The sequence below is a fragment of the Colobus angolensis genome, unplaced genomic scaffold (genome assembly GCF_000951035.1).
Source record: "Colobus angolensis palliatus isolate OR3802 unplaced genomic scaffold, Cang.pa_1.0 Scaffold20, whole genome shotgun sequence".
NCBI lineage: Eukaryota > Metazoa > Chordata > Mammalia > Primates > Cercopithecidae > Colobus > Colobus angolensis.
In genome coordinates this window covers 7,143,713-7,158,559 of record NW_012115155.1, presented here as the reverse complement: position 1 = coordinate 7,158,559, position 14,847 = coordinate 7,143,713, and the positions used below count along the sequence as shown (strand labels likewise).

The 14,847-nt window shown below is 37.3% G+C and overlaps 1 protein-coding gene across 1 annotated transcript in view; it reads right to left on the bottom strand.

The window, feature by feature from the left end:
• The window catches only part of CNTNAP5 (contactin associated protein-like 5), an 886,807-nt gene that overhangs the window by 3,924 nt on the left and 868,036 nt on the right, over positions 1-14,847 (bottom strand). Inside the window, exon 22 of the mRNA XM_011941654.1 lies at positions 8,298-8,516. Coding sequence (XP_011797044.1) covers positions 8,298-8,516 — 219 coding nt within the window. The remainder of the gene's footprint in view (positions 1-8,297; positions 8,517-14,847) is intronic.

Genomic DNA, 14,847 nt, shown 5'->3' with positions numbered 1-14,847 from the left:
ACATGACTTCTCACTCAAAGCACTGGCAGGAAGTCTCCAGTGTGGCCCACGTGGAATGACACACCTGTGCATTACACCAGGTGCCCTCAAATAGTGGTGAGTTGACATGTTGCAAGGAACTCAAAAAACATGCACAGGCAAAAAGCATTTGAAGTGCACTGCTCACACCCCATGGTTCAATGGCCCTTTTTGCTTATATGCTAGTTGTAAGATAAGGGGTTGAAACAGGGGATGGTGTTATCCCGCCCACATGCCCTCACCCTGCCCCTAAGGTCCCCTGTTGCCTCGCTGGACAGTTCCTATGCATGACACCCTGCTCTGCTTCAGAGTTTTCTTCAGGTGCAAGAGGATCCTGAGTTTATTGACAGTGAAGAACAAAAGTGCTGGAGAATTAACACCTTCAGGAACAGCCCTCACTGATGAGAGAGGAATTGTACTATAGGTGCAGTACCATATATGATATAAGAAAAAGCATCAAGTTTCAGGATACACAGACCTTAATCTGAATCTTTGCTCTGTTGTTTGTTGGTCTGGTGACATAGAGCAAGACCTCTTTTTAAATATGAATTTGCACATGTATTAAAGGAGAGTAGTAATGCCTAGATGTGTGTATATAATGCATGTTAAATTTTCAGCAACTGTGGCTACTACACACTCATAAGTAGCCACTATTATGATTATTGTTGTATCATTTATTATTATTTATAATAATATATATTACAATATTGTTTATTATGGTTGTATCATTTATCATTGGAAAATGACTACAACATGAGTATTATTGTTCCCCCTTGGCTAATAAGGAAACTAGATTGAAACAATCAAATAACATGTCCAAAGTCCTACAGATCATTCATGGAAGAGGCAAAATTCACACCAAATGTATACAACTACTGCACTCAGAGTCTTTCTATTACTCCTCTCTGCTGCTGGAAAAACACCAAGACTGGTGATGTGCAGGCAGCAACAGAATTCAAGCCCCCATGTGACATCATTAGTCCTGTCATGTGTCATTTAAACTTTCTTATCTGTCAAATGGTAAAAATAATAGTCTTGAATTGCCTTAAAAGGTTTTGTAAGAATTATACAAGTTAAATGTTTTTAGAACAGTGCCTGATACAATGTAAGTGCTCACTAAATCTTGTTTCCTATTATAATTTTTCTTACTATTAATTACATACACATTTACATGTGTATAAACATGCATATCCTAGTGTTACGAGTGGGACATCAAGCTTCCTAATGAAAAAACCAAGACACGCACTTCTTCATACCACAGCACTTGCCACACGACCATGTAGAGACACACATGAAAGATGTTTGGTAAGTATTTATTGTGTCTTCGAGTGAACAGAGTGTGGTGTACAGGGGTGGCCTTTTCCTAGGACTCTCGAAATTGGAGCAGAAACAAATCAACACGAGAGAGAGGCTGATGGGGTCAAATGGGAAGGGTATTGTAATTAAAGAAGGTGCTGGCCATGGGGCAGATATTCTGAACTGGTGACATTGATAAGGTGGGTCTGGTGGAAAAAACTTGGGGTTGGAACTTGACATTATAATTAATCATCTGTGTACACCTGGATGGCCTCCTTACATGCATACATACATGGAGAAGAACATAGATGTGTGTGTGTGTGTGTGTGTGTGTGTGTGTGTATATCACCAATTATAACAATGGGGTGATGATGATGATAGTGGGTGTTAGAGACAGAGAGAGAGCAGGCAGGCAAAGAGAAGGTGGAAAATGTGAAATCAGAGGAGGCAACGAAACGGGGAGAAAGAGAGGGGAAGAGGTATGGTAAAAGACAGGTAGAAGACAGGGAGGAAAGAAAGAAGAAAGAAAGGGAGGGAGGGAGAAAGGGAGAGAGGAAATTCAAAGTATTTAGTTATTAGCTCTCCTGTATCACACTGTCCACTGTGCTTGTTATTCTTGTACAACCCTGTGCTAGTCTGCCTACCTAAAATGCCTCCCTCTTCTTTATAAATACAGTCATGTGTAGCTTAATGGTGGGAATATATTCTGAAAAACGTGTCATTAGGCAGTTTTGTCATTGTGTGGAAATCATAGAGTGCGCTCACGCAAACCTAGATGGTACAGCCTAGGACACACCTAGACTGTATGTATAGCATAGACTATTGCCCCCAGGCTGCAAACCTGTATAGCATGCTGCTGTACTGAATACTGTAAGCAACTATAACACATCTGTAAGTACATGTGTACCTAAGCATATCTAAACATAGAAAGGGCAGAGTAAAAATATGAGATTTAAATACATGCTACACCTGCATAGGGCACTTATCATGAATGGAGCCTGCAGGACTGGAAGTTGCTCTGGGTGAGTCAGTGAGTGAGTGGTGAAGGTCTACGATATTACTCTACACTAATAAAGGCTTTATAAGTACTATACACTTAGGCTACACTACATTTATTGACTTTTTTCTTTCTTCAATAATAAAGTATCTTTAGCTTACTGTAACTTTTTTACTTTGTAAACTTTTTATTTTTTTAACTTTTGACTTCTTTGTCATAACACTTAAAACACAAATAGCATACAACTATACAAAAATATTTTCTTTCTTTATATCCTTTTGCTATAAGACGTTTTCTGTTTTTAAATTTATGATTATTTTTTACTTTTTAAACATTTTTTTTCCTGAAAACGAAGACACAAACATACACAGTAGATTAAGCTTACATGAATTCATGACATTAACATCACTATCTTCCACCTCCTCATGTTGTCCCACTGGAAGGTCTTCAGGGCCAACCACATGCAGGAGGTACCATCTTCTACCATAACAATGCCTTCTTCTGAGTTTTTTCCTAAAGAAAATGCTTGGGGCCTTTAATGGGGAGTAAGTTTATACCAGAGTCACCAAAATACGTGTGGATAAGGTGTTGTACTAGGACCTTATGGTTACTACAACTTCATTAGGTCATAGAAATTATTCAGCTCCATTATAATCTTAGAGGACTACCATCTACGCAGACCATTACCTTTACATGGTACATGACTGTATTCAAATCTGGATTATCCATTATGGTTTATTAGATCATGGCCTTTTTCTGTTTTTTCTTTTCTTTATTTCTTTTTCTTTTTCTTTTTTTTTTTTTTGACTGAGTCTTGCTCTGTCACTTAGGCTGGAGTGCAGTGGAGCGATCTCAGCTCACTGCAACCTCTGTCTCCCCAGTTCAAGCGATTCTCCTGCCTTAGCTTCCTGAGTAGCTGGGATTACAGGCATACACTACCATGCGCAGCTAATTTTCTGTTTTTAGTAGAGATGGGGTTTCACCATGCTGGTCAGGGTGGTCAGGCTGGTCAGGAACCCCTGACCTTGTGATCCGCCCACCTTGGCCTCCCAAAGTGCCGGGATTATAGGCATGAGCCACCGTGCCCAGCCTCATGGTCATTTTTCCTTACTCCAACTTACAATGGTTTCTCCCTTATTGAGTCTATGTACTACTTTTAAGATTATTAACCAAAGTAATAACCTTGGTTATTACTTAACATTGATTTTACAACAGATTTCCCCATTTCTAGCAAATTTTGCTAATGATACATTAATATATGTTAACCCAGTTTGTTAATTGTAACTCTCTAATATTTATTAAAGCTACAAATAAAATACTTCATATGATGACAGCTTCAGTAACACGACTACAAAAATTAAAAATACCATGCCTATATCCATGTTTAATGGACACCTTCTACAAAGTAACCCTTGGGGTAGTTATTCATTTATTTCAATAGTACTTCTCTCTTCACAGTGTGTGTAAATTGTCTTTAACAATTTTAGAGCTATCTTTTAGTTTTAATTCCCTTCTCAAAAAAAAAAAAAGAATGACGCAGCTTAAATGTATCTATCTATTTATATCATATATATAGATCTTGATCTTTAAATATAGATAAAGATCAAGATCTATATATTACATATATTCTATATCTATATATCTATTCTTACAGAATAGAATTTATTGTGCATTATAATTATATAGATAGACATTGAGCAACTATCTATATCTATCTCTGTGGAATATCTATGTATATATAGAGATAGAGAGAGAAAGAGAGCGCTAACATTCCGTAAGAACTCCTCATTATTGAAATATGTTGGACTTCTACACTTGCACCTAATGATTTACTTGTGAGGGGTTTTCACTGATTACTAAATATGCTACACTCTACCAGAAATTTGCACTTTAACTTACGTATTTCCTTTTGTAATGGTCTTCTGTCTTCTGAACATTGCAAGCCCTTCTTCCTAAGCAATTGCCATGATCATATTATTTAGAAATCTATCATTAGTTCATCTAAAAATACATTTGCTGCTTTTTCTAGGTTCCATACAACTCAAAAACTCTGTTCATATCTTTCCTTTAGCATTGCTCACACTGTGTTATCATATTGGCCCAGCATCCAATGCCGCACCCTAATTCCCTGAACTATCGCCTTCCATCATCTTTAGAGATTTCTAAAAGTAGGGACTTTAAATGTTTCTTATTTTTTGTTATCTCCACTATGGAAGTTGACACTGAGTAGCTGCTTGAAAGATGTGTGATGAATGAGGCAACAGGAGAGTCACAACAATCTCACGAAAGACAACTCAAAATCGCATTTGAAGACTAAAACAGTGAAACCTAAAGTAGTAAAGGAGTGGACAATACATTGCTGGAAGAGTAGATAGAAATATTTAAATATCCTACTCAGATTACCAACTTGGTTAAAAAATGTATTTCTCAATTTTTACAAAATATGGGACTGGGCACTATGGATCTCAGGCTAAAGGTCTTGGCTAAGAGTCCTGCCATATAAGAGAGTGCATGTTTCTCAATGTATTTCCCAAGATATGAAAATCCCCCTGACTTGTTTACTGCAATAAGATGTCCCACCTTTTATCTTCCTACTAACACATCATGACCTATCATAGACCATTGCTGGGGGAATTGTGCCTGTAATAGAAAATTACCATGGCCCAGAACCCTTCCACGCCTACCACTATTGTTCTTAGTGTGTGCTTGGAGGCAAGGGGAGGGTAAAACAATACCATGGTAACCTGGGAGCTTTATTAAACATCTCAGACCTAGCCTCTTCATCACCACGACTTGCAAAACCCATACTGTATATCAATATTAGCAGCAAAATCTGAGCAAAATGTATATCCTGTGGATTTAGAAAAAGCATCCCGGAAAAACCTGACAATACCTCCTCACCCCTATACAAATCACTTTAAAGCATAATCAGAATGACAACATTATTACTGTTTCTATCTATATTGACATGTTGATACATGTTGATGTCTTGGTTTTATCCCAGTGTATTAGTCATTTTGTGTTATCAGTATTTATGATGCTTTGACATCTTGAGAACCTTGCTGGCCAGGGAGACACTGCCTCTCCCAGGGCTAGCTAATTCCTGGAGATAGCAAACAACACGCCTGCAAACATGCATTTTATACACAAGCCAATCAATCCAGAGCCCATCTCCCCCACTAACTCATTTATTTAACTCGCACTCACCAACCCAGTATTTCTCTTGCCTTAAATAACCCAAGGCCAAGTATTAAATAACTGGAAACTACCCTTGTAGCACAGATACTGCCCAGATGATTCAAACTATCCAATTCTAACTGGCTCAAGCTTGCCTACCTGGTTCACCCCATTCCTTCCCATGGAAGCTGCAACACAGCCACCCCACCACACTTTCCCCTTTCTCTTTCTGCCTCCTGACCAACCCTAGCACTCCTCCATGTGGCTCTGCATGGTATAATGTAACTCCTTTCTCGAGAACTGTAAGAAACAAACTTTTCTTTCAAAGGCTGTCATCTCATGCCTGTCACCTTATCATACCTGATTAAAACAAAATCCCAGATACATTTTCAGACACCCAAAATGACAGTGACTAAGAAAAGATAAAAAAGGCACTTAGAGAGTGGTGAAGCCTAGATGCGTGGATGATGGTGCTGTGGGATTTTTCTACTTTTAAAAAAGGCTGATTTAATTTATTTTGGTTACATATTCAGAAACAGGATTCGAGTTTTAATATTTTGAGGAACCTCTCTACTCTTTTCCATAATGGCTGTACCAAGTTGCATTCCCACCAGTAGTGCACAAGGGTTCCGTTTTCTGCACTTCCTCTCCGACATATATTGTTCTTGTCTTTTTGATACCAGCCATCATATTATCAGCTGTGAAGTGACATCTCATTGTGGTTTTAATTTGCCCTTCCCTGATGATCAGTGATGTTAAGCACCTTTTCAGGTACCTGTTGGACGTTTGTATGTCTTTTGTGGGGGAAAAAAAAGCCTATTCATATCCTTTGCTTATTTTTTAAGTGTTTTTCTTTTATCTTTTTTCTTGCTATTGAGTTATGTTAATTATTTTTATGCTTTGGATACTAACCCTTCATCAGTCATACAGTTTAAAAACATTTTTTTCCAATTCTGTAGATTGCCTTTTCATTTTGTGTATTGTGTCCTTTGCTGTATAGAAGTTTTTAAATTTTATGCAGTTCCATTTTTTTTATTTTTGCTCTTGTTGATCCTACTTTTGGTGCCATGTAAAAAAATATATATTTTTTCAAGACCAATGTTAAGGAGATTTTTCCTTATGTTCCTTTCCTGGAGTTTATAGTCTCAGGTCTTATATTTAAGGTTTTAATCCATTTCAAGTTAATTTTTATATGGTGTAAGATAAAGGTCCAATTCTATTCTTTTGCATGTGGATATTCAATTTTCCCAGCACAATTTATTGAATAAGCAACATTTTCCACATTATGTATTTTTGGAAATCTTGCCAAAGATTAGTTGATTAAATAAGCCTGGGTTTATTTCTGGCGTTTTTATTCCATTCTATTGGTCTATGTGTTTGTTTTATGCCAGTATTATGCTTTTTTGATTACTACAGCTTTGCAATATAGTTTGAAATCAGAGTGTGTGATGACTGCAGCTTTCTGCACTAGTGTTTACTGCAGTATTATTCACAATAGCCAAGATATGGAAACAACCTGTCTCTTAATACTTAAATGATTAAAGATATTGTGGCATATACACACGCAATTGGAAATTATTCAGGATTAAAGAAGATCATGCCATTTGTGACAATACAGAATAACCTAGAGGACGTTATGCCAATTTGAAATAAACAAGACACAGAAAGACAAATACTATACGATATAACTTATATGTGGAATCTAAAAAAGTCAAACTCATAGAAACAGAATGGTGGTTGGCAGGGGCTGGCGTGTGGAGGAAATGGAGAGTTGTTGGTTAAAGAGTACAAGCTTTCAGTCAGAAGATGATAAATATGGGGGATTTTTTTTTTTTTCTGTTTTGAAACAGAGTCTCGCTCTATCCCCCAGGCTGGAGTGCAGTTGCACAATCTTGGGGCACTGCAACCTCTGCCTCCCAGGTTCAAGCGATTCTCATTCCTCAGCCTCCCAAGTAGCTGGAATTACAGGTGCCCGCCACCATGGCCAGCTAATTTTTGTATTTTTAGTAAAGATGGGGTTTTGCCACGTTGGCCAGACTGGTCTCGAACTCTTAATCTCAGGTGATCCACCTGCCTTAGCCTCCCAAAGTGCTGCAATTACAGGCATGAGCCACCACACTAGGCCCAAATTTTGGTGAACTAATGTACAGCATGATGACCGCAGTTATTCATACTGTGTTGTTTACTTGACGTTTGCTAAAATAGTAAACCTTAAGTGTCCTCATCAGATGTGCATACACACACACACACACACACACACAAAGGGTAACTATGTGCAGTGATAAGGGTGATTAATTTAATTGTGATAGCAATTACACGATGCACATGTTTATCAGATTATTACATTTTACACTTTGAAAATGTATAATTTGTATTTGTCAATTATTTCTTAATAAAGCTAAAAAAGGTTTTTTTACATTCACTATGAATTATCATATTAGTTGGAGAACCAGCTTGCTGCCTCCCATTCTCTGAATACCTCAATTCTCAGAGCAGTATCCAGTTCAACAGTAGTGACTATGTATACAAACACACACACACACACACACACAATGCATTATATACATGCATAATAAGCAAAGTACACAACTATGCATTTAGTTCTAATTACTCATCATATTAAAAATAAAACTACATCAATTATATATAAAAATCACCCATGAAATATCAGTCATAACTTTTAACCACCTGTAATTATACAAGGTAAAAATTGAGTCGCATTAGCCAACCCTTTCATCTGGAAGCTTCTTGAAGACACCAAAAGTAGTGCCAGTGACAGAAGCTCTCTTGGGCGTGCTCTTGAGTATACCTGATGAAGAATGCACCGTGGTCACTGCATTCACATCTGAGTCCACCATGAAGTCGCAGCTGGATTCCGTCAAGGTCCCATGGACAGTCACAGGCGCGACGGTGGCATGGCGCAGGGCAGCTTTCAGTGGTGCTATGTGGTTGTACTGGACGGAGGACATGCATCCAGCAAAACCCAAGGCGTTTGCTTTAGCAACTTCAGAATCCAAACCAAGATTCTCTGCAATGTAAAAGACAATCAGAAGTCCTTTACTTTTTTTTTTTTCTCAAGTTATGCTGGGTCCTCTTTGAGTAGTATCTAAAATTACAGAAATTACCTCGTTATTCTTTGAGTAAAGAAAACCGTCCCCTATCCCTCTTTATCTCCTTTCCCCAGCTCCACTCCCAACGCAAGCATCAATATGTCAGCCACATTTCATAGAAAACTGTCAGGGCCATCTCTGCTTTGAGATAAAAAATATTCCAAACTTCTATATTTTCATTCATGTATTTTATGAACTGCAACAAAGACAATAAATCTGTTCTGTACTTTAGGTGTTTTATAAAATTTATATCACTATCCCCATCATCATTTATCTTTGGATGCTGGTGATTAGTGCAAGCACCCTACGATGTTCATTACAACACTTCACTCAAAAATGTAGCAAGAGAAAAAAGAATAAAGAGGTAGAGACATCAGAAGTCAACATTGTCCTTCCAAAGATTTATCATGTAAATTATTTCAAGTCACCTGTGTAGACTGACCTTCTGTTCAAGATTTTCACCTGCTTGGTTCTGTCCGTGGAACTGATTGGTGTGCATGGGTTTTTTATGACAGCATTCAACTTCGTACAGTATCTTTGAGACGTTATAAAAGATGAACGTGCAGTATTTTGGAATTCACAGCAAGATCAAATGTCTCATTTTCTTCAAGATTTGTGGTAAGATTACTCAGTATTCTATTTCTTTTTGTTAAAAGAGTCATTTGAACAAACTGCTATGATGCAATTATATAAAACTGCAAAGCATAATGAGCCATTTTTTTCCTAAGGTGTAACAGTCCTAACATACCGAGATGGTTTGAATGGTTATTTATTGAGATAATTTGTTTGTTTTCTGAAAGGTGGTAGGGACTCTCTCATCTACCAGTGTAGATTATAATTTTATTTTGATTCATAAATGCTCAAAGAGACTCCCTTGATTTGTAAGCATGCATTACGTTGGCAGCATTAAGAGATGTGATAAGGATATGGAAGAAAATGAGAAATTAACCTCCCTTAATAATGCCTTTTCTAAGTGTTGCTCTAATGTTACTCTCCTCCATCAACACCCGTGTAAACTTAACCAAGTCGTCATCTCTGTCTTTTTTACATAAAGAATGAAATCGTGTGTTAATGTTATGTGGCTGCTGTGACAAATTGCCACAAACTTAAATGGCTACAAACAGCTTAAAACACGAGTGTGCGATCTTGCAGTTCTGTGCGTTTGAAGTCTGCCATAGATCTCATTGGGTTAAAAATCAAGTCTCAGCAAGGCTGCGTTAATTCTAGAGGCTCTGGAGGAATATTACATTTCCTTGCCTTTTCTGGCTTCTAGAAACCACCCACATCCCAGGGCTTCTGTAGACTCCTTCTCCATTTCAAGGCAAGCAATGTTACATTTCTCTGTGTCTTTCCTCCATACTCACTTCAACCTATAATTCTCTTCTATCTCCTTCTTTTACTTTTAAGGACCCTTTTGATTACACTGTGTTCATCCTGATAATACAGGATTGTCTTCCTATTTCAAATACAGCTGATAAGCAACATTAATTACTTTTGCAACTTTACTTCCTCTCTGACACATCGCCTAATGTATTCTCGGGTTCTGAGGATTAGAACACAGACATCTTTGTGCACTATTTTTTTTTTTTTTTTTTTTGAGACGGAGTCAGTGGCCGGATCTCAGCTTACTGCAAGCTCCGCCTCCCGGGTTCCTGCCATTCTCCTGCCTCAGCCTCCCCAGTAGCTGGGACTACAGGCGCCCGCCACCTTGCCCGGCTAATTTTTTGTATTTTTAGTAGAGACAGGGTTTCACTGTGTTGGCCAGGATGGTCTCGATCTCCTGACCTCGTGATCCACCCGCCTCGGCCTCCCAAAGGGCTGGGATTACAGGCGTGAGCCACCACGCCTGGCCTGTGCACTATAATTCTATCTACAACTTCAGGTCTGAGATTTTGTGGAAACTTTCCCAAATATGATAATGAAAATCCAATAATAAAGTGAAGTGTCACTTCTTCAAATATAAAAGAACTCTGAGATGTATAAGAAAACTTCTGTCTTCCAAATATTCAAGTATCTCATACAGTGCTGATATTATTTGTTACTTATTCATGAAAGGATCACATACGTTTGTTTGTTATCATGAGCGTTAAAAGACTGTATTCCACATAAAGCATCTCACAAAAAGCTTTAATGGGCTAGATGGTTTTTACTGGTGGCACCAGAACTCAGTGTATCCAGATACAATTCAGAATATACGTTAGCTACAGATTGGTAGTTAGCAAGAGGTAGAGTTAAAGATCAGAAATATTTAGAGGAAGAGGCAGAAGACAAGGGAAGAGGAGCATAAAGTGTCATGAGGTTTTTGCATTGTAGGATTTCAGAACATGGAAAGTGACAAGTCATTGTAGTTCCGCCTGAAGGATCTAAGTCAACATTGCCAGCTCTCATTCCCAGGACTCAATGGGAAAGAAGCCTACATAGTGTCAAGGATCTTGGAGGACATCACTATAGTGACTGTCATGACACACTCCAGATGTAAGAATAGGCACAAAGATAAGTTGGGGGAAATGCCAGCAAATGACATTCTCTCCTTGAATGAAGAGATGTTTTAAATAGAGCCCTATCTCTAGGGAAGTGTGCTTCTTCCAGATGTATTATAAGGACAGAAACCTTGAGGTGTTTCTGAAAAGAAATGCAAAGAAAAAGAATCCCTGATAGAAGAAAATATTCTCCGCATGAAGCTCAAGATCATGATTTCTCAGATTTTTAAACAGATGGAGAGGAAAAAAACAAAAGTAAGACAAAAGTTAGAAAGGTTCTAAATGATTTTAGTTTCTTATAATAGTGTTAGCTAATATGTAGTATGCTATAATAATTTGCTAAAAACAATAATTTTAAAGCTGCAAAATACTCAACATTCACCACTCACTGAGTAGCTACATGCAACTGCAATAATTGTTGTGGAAGAATTATTTCTATTCCCCTCAAAAGTTATTGTAGATATGTGTTCTCAACCTTCAAAGTTTACAGATGAAGTAACTGGGACTCGAAGAAGTTCAAAGATGTACTGAAAATCACGTAGCAGGGTTGAGATTTAAACCCAAGTCTTTATGATTTTAAATGCCAAACTGTATCTAAGCAATGCAGCCTCCAAAAAAAAAAAAAAAAACCTCCAAAATATGTCTTGTATAGAGTAAAATAATTTTACATAAATTATCTTTAAAAATGAGTTGAAAAATCTAAGGAAAGCACAAGTTATTTTGGTTAAATGCCTCACAGAATTCACTGAACTCTGTATTATATTAAAGACAAATGTATTTCCTAATTCATTTTTCTGTTTTTAGGTTAAAATTACATTAGATTCATATGGAGTTAGATGAGGGGGCTGTTTTATGTGCTCTGCTAGAGAATGAATGTTGAAGACAAACTTAATAGTGAATATGGCTCCTCAAAGGCTGACAAAATGGGAATGCAAGCAAAGGCGACACCACTGAAAAATGACAGTGTTCCCTGTTTCGCTTTTCCCAAGATTTTCTCCTAACATAAAAATCTTATCCAAAAAAAGAATTACAATGTTCAAAAGTCTTGTCACTGCCTCAAGAAACCAAAGGTATCTTGGAAAGAAAAAGCAACAGCATATCCAAATGACTTATTTGAAATTGACTTAGTTTCTCTTACTCAATACATTTTAAATATTATCAAAATATGGTTCTTGATTCTCTTTTGACTTAGTCCCGTGCCTTCCAAGGGTGATACCAGCATGAGCTGCTGATAGGTACAGATTGGAAATTAGGCCGACCTAAGTTGATGAATCATGAACTTGCACATATGATAGCTGTTTCTACATTTCTTCAATTTTATCCACTATGAAATAGGGATAATAGTACCTACCACATGAACTGCATCAGAAACAAATACAATAATATAAGTTGAATTTATAACTCAATGACCATTAATGCATCTTTGCTGTTTTATGTATTTGTTTTTTGTATATATTTATATTGTACAAGACGATGTTTTGATATATGCATACATTGTAGAATGGCTAAGTCAAGCTGTTTAATGTAACGTGGGGGTTTACCTTACATACCATTTTTGTGTGTTGTGAAAAAAACTTGAAACCTACTCTCAGCAATTTTCAAATATATAATATATTGTTCTTAACTGCAGTCGCCATGATGTACAATAGGTCCCTTGAACTTATTCTCCAGAACTTATTTTCCAGTTTAACTAAATATTCATCCTTTGACTAACATCTCGCCATAATAAAAGCATACTGTTAGGAGGAGGAGGCGGGGGAAGGGTAGTTGGCACTAATAGCAAAATCTTTTACTCCTCCTACTATTCATCAGTTCCAAACTCTGTTGCCTGGCTTCAGTGCCCCTCAACATGCCCAATTATTGTTGCATTTAGAACTATGGTGTAGACACTAATATGCTTGCTGTGGAAATCTACTACATTTCCACTTACTACTGATTCACGATTGAACAAATGTAGCGCTCAAATTTTGAATGACTTAGTTAATTCATTTTAAACTAACTTTTTTGGTATTTAAAATTTGGCTTTCTACATTATTTTGCAAACACCTTTATTTCTTGTAAGTAAAGCTATGCTCCTCTATTAAATCTAGTAGACCTGTGATGCCCGAGAAACTAGCACAGAGCCAATCGTAGCCTCAGAATGCACAATACTTTACACATTTGCAATTGTTTGACAGGAAGAGAGTGATGGAATGAATCCAGGCTAGTTTTGTGCAGGCAGGTTTGTGTGTGTGTGTGTGTGTGTGTGTGTGTTTTATATGAAAGAAAGACGAAAAGATCAGCAATTTGCTGAAAACAGACATTGCTCTAGTTTGTAACATGACATTTTCTGTGTGTGAAAAGTTACTTATGACACTTGAATCCTGAAGTGTAACAATGCAAAGCTGTACAGACCCATACAACAGGGGGCTAATAAGAGTAAAATGTTGTATCAAGATAAAGTATAAATAAGTGGAATAATGTTAATGGAAGGTATAAGAAGTATACACAAGTAAAACTTTTTTCCCTCTGGAGTTCATTGTGGCTTTCAGGTAAGGGACAAATGGTTTGAAAACTTAACTACAAGGAGGACCCGAAGTCCAAGAAATTTCAGTCCTGAAAGAGGATTGTCAAATTTGGTTAAACACACACACACACACACACACACACACACACACACACATCACACTTGGCATTTGCTTACTACTTTTATGTTTATCTTGGTACGCTCATTTGTATGTACTATGTAAATATTTTTCTTTATAAAGTGAGAAAGTGAGATAATTATACACAACTTCCAGTTTGGAAAGACAAGACACATAAGGTCGAGTAATTGTTTAAAGTAAATTAACCAGTCCATGGCCAATTCAGGTCTGAAAGCTAGGTTTCATGGCCATATCTCCCCTTTTATTTTGTATTATGCTATGCTTGACACTTTTCTGTAGGTATGGATTGTTGATAAGCTAAACACAATTTTATTTCTCTAGCCTGACTTAACAGTCATTCACTCCCTAACACCCAGTCTCCCACCTACACATCCAACCTGTGTATGATCTGAACTAACTTGCTCAGACATGATTCTCTCTGCCTGGAAGACTGTTCTGTCCCTTCATGACCTGGATAACTTCTGTACCTGCTCTGCAAAACATACATCTAACGACTGGCCACCTAGACAGCCACAGCTCCATGTTGAATATGGGACTTACAGTGACTAGTAAATGTGTTCTTCCTATCTCTGTGAACTTTCAATGATTTTGGAGGATGAATTTAGCAGACCAGCAACAATTTCAGGCAATAAATCTTACAGTAGAGGGAGATCATTATGTCCATGGGAACATAAAAGAGACCTCTGGCAAATCTAGGGTAACAGTGATCAAATTGAGAATGCAAAATGACTTTCAGGAAAATGTATTAACATGTATATTGATGGATCTCTACTCATTCAGAGGGTGTGGTTGGGGATGGTCTGCAAAAATCTGCAATTTAAAGAACACATTCTCAGGTAATTGTGATATAGATGGTTCATGGAACGCATTTTGGGAAACACTGATTTTAGAAAGATTGCTTGGAATAAATGCGTTTAAATAAAGGCTTAAATGATGAATAGAAGATGGTTACATGTTTCAGGAACAAAACAAAACCTTTACAAAGTAAAGAGGGAAGTAACGTGTCACATTTAAGACACTGAAAAATGAAGTTAACTCTGTCTGAAATAAGGCAAAAGATGACACTGAAGAATAATTTATAATCCTTTGGGTATATACCCAGTAGTGGGATGGCTGGGTCATAT